At 45.2% G+C, this 9159-nt stretch overlaps 1 protein-coding gene across 1 annotated transcript; it reads left to right on the top strand.

Moving 5' to 3' along the window:
• Positions 1–2599: 2599 nt before the first annotated feature.
• LOC149258662 (uncharacterized) lies at positions 2600–7098 on the top strand. The gene is made up of 3 exons (XM_089428006.1): positions 2600–4105; positions 4231–4908; positions 5296–7098. Exons 1-3 carry the CDS (start codon positions 2600–2602, stop codon positions 7096–7098), a joined length of 3987 nt encoding a protein of 1328 aa, XP_089284132.1.
• The last annotated feature ends 2061 nt before the right edge of the window (positions 7099–9159 follow it).

Below are 9159 nucleotides of genomic sequence, written 5' to 3'. Positions count from 1 at the left end.
TAATCCATCCTATTACTGCATGTTTTGGGCTCCCATAGCAAGGCATTGATTCATGAGGTGGACCTCCTCAAGAATCTTGCCCATCCTGTAGCTTTCTGGGGCTACAAAACCAAATCACCCCACCTCACTCCTGGAGGTATCTCGATGATCATGGCAAATTCTTCCTCCAATCTGGAGGACAACCTGTCAATCTCTGAGGATGTAGCCTGTTGATCATGCTTCTCCACCTTGTCCCTCTTTCTGAGAGGGCATTGAATGTTGTAGTGGCCAAGCTCATCACATACCACATCTGAAGCATTTCACCTTGGAAATGTCCTTCTGCCTCCTACGTTGTTCCTGCTGACCCTTTGATGCGAGGGCCACATCCTCCTCTTCCTTTACTTGCTTCGTCCCACTGCTGCTATTGCTGCCAATGATGGTGGTCTTCACCAAATCTCGACTCATCTCCTCTCGATGCAGATCAACCCATATGCGATCCCAGTCTGGCAACTTTTCTCTGCCTAGAATAATCTGGACAAAGACTTGCCACTCTTCTGAAATGTTTAGAGCAAACCACACCAACTCAGTAGGCTGAGGCACTAACCATATTGCAGACAATTGATCTCAAATATCCTGAAGCCTAGTAAGGAATGGGTCTATGCAATCCCCTTTTTGCATCCTCATGCATCTCAGCTTCTTAAGATACATCTTTCGTTGCTTGGAAGGTCCCTTGTATAGCGTAGCAAGTGCTTCCCACATCTGTCGAGCAATACCTTTGTCAGCTATGTGAGACACCACATTCGAGAATCAACCTTTTTGCCTTCACCATCTCCTTCTTGTAGGTCTTAAGAGGGTCTGCATTTGTTGTTACAACTACCACACCATTGATATAAGCTTTGAGATCGCACTCATCTAGAAGACACGTAATTATTGTCTTCCAGATTACGTAGTTGGAGGCTTCGTCCAACTGATCCTAATCTCTCAGTCATGTTGATGCCATCTCTGCAAAAATATCAAATTCCTCCTCTTCTCCTCTGCGCAACTGTTGACTGGCTTTTCGCACTCCCTGCTAGAGTGGGAAAATTTGCTCACAACTACTATTGCTCTACTAGGAAAATTCAAACTTTGGGCTAGAATTCCCCTTAGAAAAGAATTCCCTCAATGTGTGCTCTTCCTTCCTCTTGATGCTATTTGGCACTAGAAACCTACTACAAACTAACTGCGTCTCAGTTGAATATCTTCTCGGCAAGGAAATTTTTGCTACTTCCTCTGCCTCTGGTAATCTTTGATATGTAAAATCTAATTTCCTTGTTAACTCTCTTAGGGAAATAAATTTTCCTCACAAACTGACCCTCCTAACGCAAGGATTGCGTTGCCTCTATAGAGTTTTGAACTGCTACCTATAAAGAGATTCGAAATTCTCTTCCCTTCTACTATTAAGCTCTCTGGATTATGATATGTGCTCCGATACCATGTGAAAAATCGGAAAACCCTGAATCCTACTGCAGTAACTAATTAAGTTTCTTATATTTGTTAAATAACTTGAACAAATTATTTACTACATCCTACATATCGAAAATAATACACTCCAGCCTTCACAAATACAATATTGCGGAAGAAATAAAAACACTAGAAGAATAGATGCACACACACAATAATACGCCGTTATTTGTGGACTAATGTCCCCAGAAGAACCCAACTTGGGAAAATTGGTGCAGCAACTAAAGGTTTTATTATTATGTAGTAGTAAATCTGAGAAAAAATCTATGCAAGCTCAAATCTAGCTTTCCATATAGAGAAATCACTGACAAGAGATCTAGTGAGAAAAATTTCACTCCCACCGGTGATCCGACACTGACCTTGGCTCAAGATGAGTTGCCCCTTACTGCCTCTGCGTTAGCCTATGCAGATCTGTGTCCCACAACTCAGACCAGTGTCTCTCTCTCTAACTAATCAGTTGTTATCTGGAAAATCGATCCCCTTGGCCGTTGGGCTCCCACTCCGGCTTCTAGCACTGAATTCGACTTCTCCTTAGCTCAAGATGAGTTGCCCTTTACTGCCTTTGCACTGCCTCTGCGTTATTCTATGCAAATTTGCATCCCACAACTCATACTAGCATCTCTCTCGCTAACTAATCAGTTGTTATCTGGAAAATCAATCCTCCTGGCCTCTGGGCTCTCACTCTGGTCTCTGGCACTGAATTTCGACTTCTCCTCCGCAAAATATGGATCTCCCTTTAAAGCTCTACGTTGCCTCTCTGTGGCACTCACTGCCTCTCTGCTATGCACTCACCGGACTAGAGAAACTGCCTTCTGGTCTTACTATCCATGCCCCTCTCTCACTGTTTCGACTTCACTGGATCACTTCTAGCAACTGACTATTGCTACTTTGGAGTTTGATTTCCCAACCAAAATTGAATTCCTTGTCTTACAAGTGTGTTCTCCAACCCCCATCGAGTTTCTTCTTATAATCTCTCGTTGAAGCGATGAACACCGAGGGTCGCATACAGTACTAGGGTTTTGGCAGAACCCTGCAGACGGCAGGCCTGTCGAACCAGGTATCTGCGACAGTGTAGGGCGGAGCAGGGTGCAGACAGACGCATCCATTCGGGTAGGAACAAATGATTCCCCCCCAGGGGGAGGGCCAGGTGCCTCCCCCGTCTCCGGGTAACAGTGCACGGCCAACAGAAGATTGGGAGAATGCACACGGCGCTAGCGGCAGCACAAGGGACAACTTCCAGCAAAAGGGTAAGGATATTGACACTGAGAACAGAAATAAAGCAAGTTCCTCAACTTGCAAACCTGTTGCTACCAATAAACCACGGGTATACTTCCCAAGTGAACGAATCAATGCCCGAATACAGTACATGAGAGATCATGCACTGATCGGCAAGTTTATAGGGATCTGGCCTACAGAAAGAGCTCTGAGAACTTGGATTAGCACCAAATGGCGTCCAAAAGGAGACATATCTCTGCACCTAGGAGCCAAAGGCTTCTTCACTGCAGTATTTAACTGTCTGGAAGATCGAACTCGAATCTTGGAGGGAGGTCCATATTTTTTTAACTCTGCAGGTCTATTTCTCAAAGGATGGGTGGAAAGATTTAATCCAGATAAGGAGGATCTGAGCTTTGCGCCAGTGTGGATAAGGCTTTACTCGTTGCCATGGGAATATTGGGAGGAAAAGTCCCTACAGGAGATAGGAAACGCTATTGGTGAATTTGTACGGGTGGCAGAGGAAACCAAACTCTGCAAACAAACCTCCTACGCTCGGATCTGTGTTTACATGGACCTCAAACAACCACTACCAGACACGGTAAGTTTCTTTCATGAAGACACTGAATGGGTTCAAGTCATTGATTATGAACAGGTACCATTTAGATGCAGGAAATGTCATGATATAGGACATCTCTATAGGGACTGCCCTCTAAATAAGATACCCTCCTCTCCAGACAGATCTGACAATAACACACCTGATGGATTCACCAAGGTAGTCAATAGAAGAAGAGGAAATAAAAAAGCCCCCAGCAACCCCAAGGCCCATCCCAGCAGCAAAGCAGCGCCTAAAATGAGCAACAGATATGAAGCGCTACACAAAAATGATGAGCAGGGCTCGGACGAGGAACAGGAGAAAGACGAAGCTGACCAACAAAAGCAACAGGGAGAAACATCCATGCAAGGAGGACAGAAAACTACAAGTCAAGAGAACCTGATATCGCAGAACAAAAATGTGTCCAAGCAAACTGAAAAAATGGATATGGAGTACACTCAGCCAAGCGAAAAACCCTCAATCGCAACCGAGGACATTTTTCAATCACCTCAAGTAATGGAGGAAGACCTGGAGCCCCTGGACATAGGGGAGCTGGACATCTTGGGCTTGGAACAAGCTTGTCGCACAAAGAACTTTGAAAAAATCCCTGAAAGGGAAGTAGACAACCTAGTAGAAGTGTTAACCAGAGCACAGAAGAAATACTCGCTAGGGGTCCAGATTGGAAGTCCATGGGATGGCAAGTTTATCACCAAGGACAGCAAGAAAAGGGGAAGGAAATCAACCCTAGAAAGAACAATCAAAATAGGAGAAATACTGGTGGAGTCAGGGAGGTATGCCAAACTGACTAAGTACTTCAATGTAAACCCCCACCCTTCTCAATGAAGTTAATATCCTGGAATATCAGAGGGCTTAATGGCCCTAGGAAAGGTAGAATCTTAAAAAATATGCTGAAGCAAGAAAAACCCAGTATTCTCTTTTTGCAGGAGACGAAGTGTAGCTCCACAATTTTGGAAAGAATAGCCGCGAAGGCTTGGCCAGGAGGGCTAGTCACAGCGGTGGATGCACAAGGCGCCTCGGGAGGCCTAGCTATACTCTGGGACGCCCGGATCATCCAACTCAACAATATTCAAGCTAATAAAAACTTCATCCAAGCCACATTCCACCTCTCAGGCACAAATGCTCATGGGTTGCTAACTAATGTTTATTTCCCACAGGATACAGTTCAAAAAAGCCAACTTCTGAACACATTGTCAGAGCTCAATAGCGACAGACCATTTCCTCTTTGGATATCTGGAGGAGATTACAATATGATCGCCAGTATGGAAGAAAAGAAAGGAGGCAGAAGCAACTCAAACAATGAGGACAGCCTTCTAAAAGAGTTCATCAACAGCAACTGGTTAATGGATATCCCAACAAGCAACGGTATCTTCACCTGGACAAATAAGCGAGTAGGAGTGCAACAAATAGCTTCGCGCCTTGATCGTTTCCTGATCTCAGACAATGCAACTCATATCGGAGGAGAATTCACAGCTTCCATTCTACCTTTCTCCGGCTCGGATCATTGGCCCATCGAGCTCCAATGGAATAGGCCAGGTAACAACCTCAGACGCCCTTTTCGTTTTGAAGAATTTTGGTTCTCCCATCCAGAATTTGAAAAGCTCGTCAGATCAAGCTGGACAAATTTCAATCCGACCGAAGGGACAAAAATGGCTAGATTCCAACAAAAACTCAAATATCTAAAAAGGGCCATCAAACAATGGAACCACAAGGTATTTGGTAACATCTTTGCCGACCAAGCCCTGCTCAATTCTGAAATGAAGAAGATACAACAATCCATTATCAATGGGGGGCGAACAGAGGAACTCTCCAAACAGGAACAAGCCATCGAATCAAAAATTTTAGAAAGAGTCAAGCAGGAGGAGATTCTATGGCGGCAGAAATCCAGAATTCGATGGCTGAAAAGCGGGGAAAAAAACACAAAATTCTTTCATAAATCCACTGTTCAGAGAAGAATGATAAACCAAATCACTCATATTAACAATGAGCAGGGAGAGAAGATTGAAACGCATGAGGGCATTGAAAAGGAATTCATAAGCTATTTCAATAAAGCCCACCAGGAGCCCGACTTCAACAGATTGCCAGCTATCAATCAAACTCTCCAGAACATACCCAAGGTCATAACGGAGGAGCACAACAGTTTACTGATCAAACCCATCAATCTGCAGGAAGTGGAAGAGGCTGTGCAGCACATGAAAGAGGGAAAAGCGCCAGGGCCGGACGGATTTACAGCAAATTTCTTTCACAGATTCTGGGACCTGATAAAAAATGAAGTTTGGCAGGTTGTGGAGGAATCCAGAGAGCTCAGATGGATGTACCCGGGATTAAATGCTACTTTCATTGCCCTAGTGCCTAAAGGAGAAGATTCCAACACCCCGGACAAATACAGACCTATAGCCCTATGCAACATGATATATAAGATAATTTCAAAGGTCATTGCTACCAGGCTTAAAACGCTTCTTCCACTCATCATCTCGCCTGAGCAATCGGGATATGTCGAAGGGCGCCAAATAACGGATGGAATTATTCTCACGCATGAACTAATTCACTCCCTAAAGCTGACCAAAAAGCCAGGTATGCTGCTTAAACTAGATCTTTCTAAAGCATTTGACAGCCTCAGTTGGGTCTACATCCAAAAAATTCTAATTGCTTTTGGCTTTGCTCATTCCTGGGTTAGATGGATTTACAGTCTAATATCCTCAGCTTTCTTCTCAGTGTTAATTAATGGCTCCCCTTCGGCCACATTTCGACCTTCCAGAGGCATTAGGCAGGGAGATCCCTTATCTCCCTTTCTTTTTGTAATTATGGCTGAGGGTCTGGGTAGAAGCATTACGGCTGCTAAGCTTAATAGGCGGTTAAAAGGGCTCTCTTTTCACAATTCCCCGGTCCACACCCACCAGCAATTTGTAGATGATAATATGCTATTTGCTCATCCTTCGGTCCAGGAAGCTCGTCTTGTTAAATCCATTCTATCCACTTTCTCTGATGCTTCTGGTGCCCTCATCAACCGAGTCAAATCACAAATTTTCTTCTTCAATACCCCTGTTTCTACACAAAGAGCCATTGAGCGTATTCTGGGCTTCACCTCTGCTTCTCTGCCTTCCAAATATTTAGGTGCCCCGCTCATGAGTTCCGCTCTCAAACATTCCTCCTGGAAGCAGCTGTTAGAAAAGTTAGAAGCACGCCTATTCCTATGGACTCATCGAACTCTGAACATGGCCAGCAGAATAGTTCTCATCAAAGTTGTTCTTAACTCCATGCCGCTATATCTCTTCTCCATTCTTGCTGCCCCCAAATGGGTCCTTAAAGAAATCAAGAATCTACAACGTAAATTTCTGTGGGGAGGCTCAGGACAAAATCGAAAATGGGCTCTACTCAAATGGGAGAAAGTGTGTCTGCCCAAGCATGCAGGAGGCATAGGTCTCAGAGATCCTGAGCATAGTAACAAAGCGATGGGAGCTAAAATTTGGTGGCGGTGGTTGGCCTATCCCAGCACTCCATGGGCTTCCCTCTGGACAGCAAAATATGCAAGCAACTACCCAATGGAAGAAAGATTGCGTATGACTGAGACAAGTTCGGGATCCGCAATCTGGAACGCAGCCATACAACACAGATCTCTCATCCAAGAACACTGCTTCTGGGAGATCAAGAATGGAAGCATAGCACGGTTCTGGGAAGATTCATGGCAGCAGTTGCCAAAAATCAACGATATACTCCAAGAATTCCCAGCTGATGAGAGAGAAACAGACCATCGGGCCAAAGTCAACCATTGCTGGACAGCCGATGCTGATTAGGATCACCGGAAGTGGAAAGACATTCACCAGCTCCTACCGAACAGCTCAGGACATACTCAGCAACGACTAGAAGCAGAATTACAAAAGAGGCAAATAAGAATCTCAGAAGAACCGGACATTTTAAGATGGGGCTATGGAGAAAAAGGAATTTTCACTACCAAGGAGGCTTACAATATCATCATACAAAGGCAGATAAACAAAAACAGCTTATGGGAAAAAGTATGGCACAAATCTAATTGGCCGAAAGTGTCCACATTTCTATGGCTTCTCTGTCACAACAGAATCCTAACGTGGGACAACCTCAGAAAGAGAAGCTTCGCAGGACCATCCATATGTCACATGTGTCGACAGGAGGAAGAAACAGCAATACATCTTATGCAGAATTGTTCAGTTGGAAAGAAACTGTGGGAGAAGATTGCTTTCCGTTGTCAAATTGAAAGAAGAGAGCAAGATGACCTCAAAGGAACCATTAGCAAAGGAGGCCAAACCCCATTTCAAAGTACTCTTCTCAATGCGTTGTGGCAACTCATTCCTGGTTTACTGATGTGGAATCTATGGAAAGAGCGCAATCGAAGAATATTCAAAGATAAATCAATGCCGCCAGACAAATTGTGGAATACTTTTCATCAAAACATAATGGAGACTCTTTCACTCAAAGACTGGCATCCTGAAGACTTTCCTACTCTGCCAAAAGAAAAAGTTGTTTGGGATAACTGGCAAATGCGGATAAACCATAATTCAACCAACAGCCGAAACCCCTACCGCCACAAACAGGAAGCTAGGTCTTGGAATCCACCTCCCGTTGACATGATCCAACTAAATTTCGACGGAGCCTCCAAAGGAAACCCAGGACAAGCAGGTTATGGAGGAGTATTCAGGGATCATGATGGCAATCCTCTAGAAATCTTCATGGGTTCGATAGGCTGGGACACTAATAACTCAGCGGAATTGGAAGGTCTATGGAGAGGACTCAAAATAGCACATAGGAAAAACCTATTTCCCCTCATCATAGAAGGAGACTCGCAGATCTTAATCAGAATGGCCACAAAGCTTCAAAATGGCTCTCCAATTCATAAAGTAAGTAGCAGCTGGAGAATGGCTCAGAGGCTTGAGCTGATCAATCACTGGCTCTCTCAGAACCAAGCTATTACTTTTAAACATACCAGAAGAGAAGGGAATAAGCTGGCTGATCTTCTCGCCAACCTTGGAGTGGAGGCAAAAGATAACCACTTTGAAGGAGCTATAGACAGCCTACCTTCCAGAGATCAAAGGGATCAGCTGAGACAAATGGTCTCTCAGGATAAATCTCGGATAGAGGATTCGCACCCGGATGCGGGTGTTATTACATGCCATTAATCTTGGCACTCACCTCGACACCTGTGATGAGGCCGAGAGGACAACACCTGTACGCGGAGGCCTGCAGTGGTGGTTATAAGTTAATGCACAAGGCAGTCGGATGCAAGTTGGATTAGAACCGAAGGGACGGCGCATTCAAGTTGAGCGTGGTAGCTCTGGACTCGATGCGCAACAGGATCATGGACCCTCGCCCTCCTCATGTGGTGATAACAGCATCTACTCTTTATAATGGGATCGCCAAGCCAATTCACGACCAGAACCGGCCCATTGATGCTGGTAATGGGAAAGGGGATATCCTGGCTTTACGAATTAGTGTGGTTGAACAGAGTTTGAGAGCTCTTGCTTTAGAAGCCATGCCGCGCAGCAGAGGAGTGCCAAGACGGGGAGGGAGGTCCGGACTCCGTGTTGAACCTGAATTTGAAGAGCCGCATCCTATCTCGCCCATGGCAGCTGTTCCCCCCTCGTCCCCTAGCTCTGAGCAGGAGTGCCTGCTTCCGCAAGGCACATACCAGACCTTCCGTCTCAGATTTCCTAGCAGGCTCATTCGGCCAGAGGTGGTAGTAAATTTAACGGTTTACATTTCGGAGGAAGCGCCTGGAGATCCCTCATCAACCTCCCCTGCCTCTGCAAGCGTCCAGGATAGCGACATTCTCCTGGGGGACATGACCGGTCTGGTGTATCGAGCTCCCCGCCTCCAGGATGCCA

The sequence above is a fragment of the Pinus tabuliformis genome, chromosome 6 (assembly GCF_031772625.1).
Source record: "Pinus tabuliformis cultivar Carrire ecotype Pingquan chromosome 6, CPIR1, whole genome shotgun sequence".
Lineage (NCBI taxonomy): Eukaryota > Viridiplantae > Streptophyta > Pinopsida > Pinales > Pinaceae > Pinus > Pinus tabuliformis.
This window is presented reverse-complemented; position numbering and strand designations above follow the sequence as displayed.

Excerpts from the sequence above, each read along its gene's own strand:
- LOC149258662 (XM_089428006.1), top strand. The coding sequence starts at position 2,600 with ATGATTCCCCCCCAGGGGGAGGGCCAGGTGCCTCCCCCGTCTCCGGGT. Across the intron at positions 4,106-4,230 it reads AACTGACTAAGTACTTCAAT|GAGACGAAGTGTAGCTCCAC; the intron begins GTAAACCCCCAC and ends CTCTTTTTGCAG. Across the intron at positions 4,909-5,295 it reads ATCCAGAATTTGAAAAGCTC|GGAGAGAAGATTGAAACGCA; the intron begins GTCAGATCAAGC and ends AACAATGAGCAG.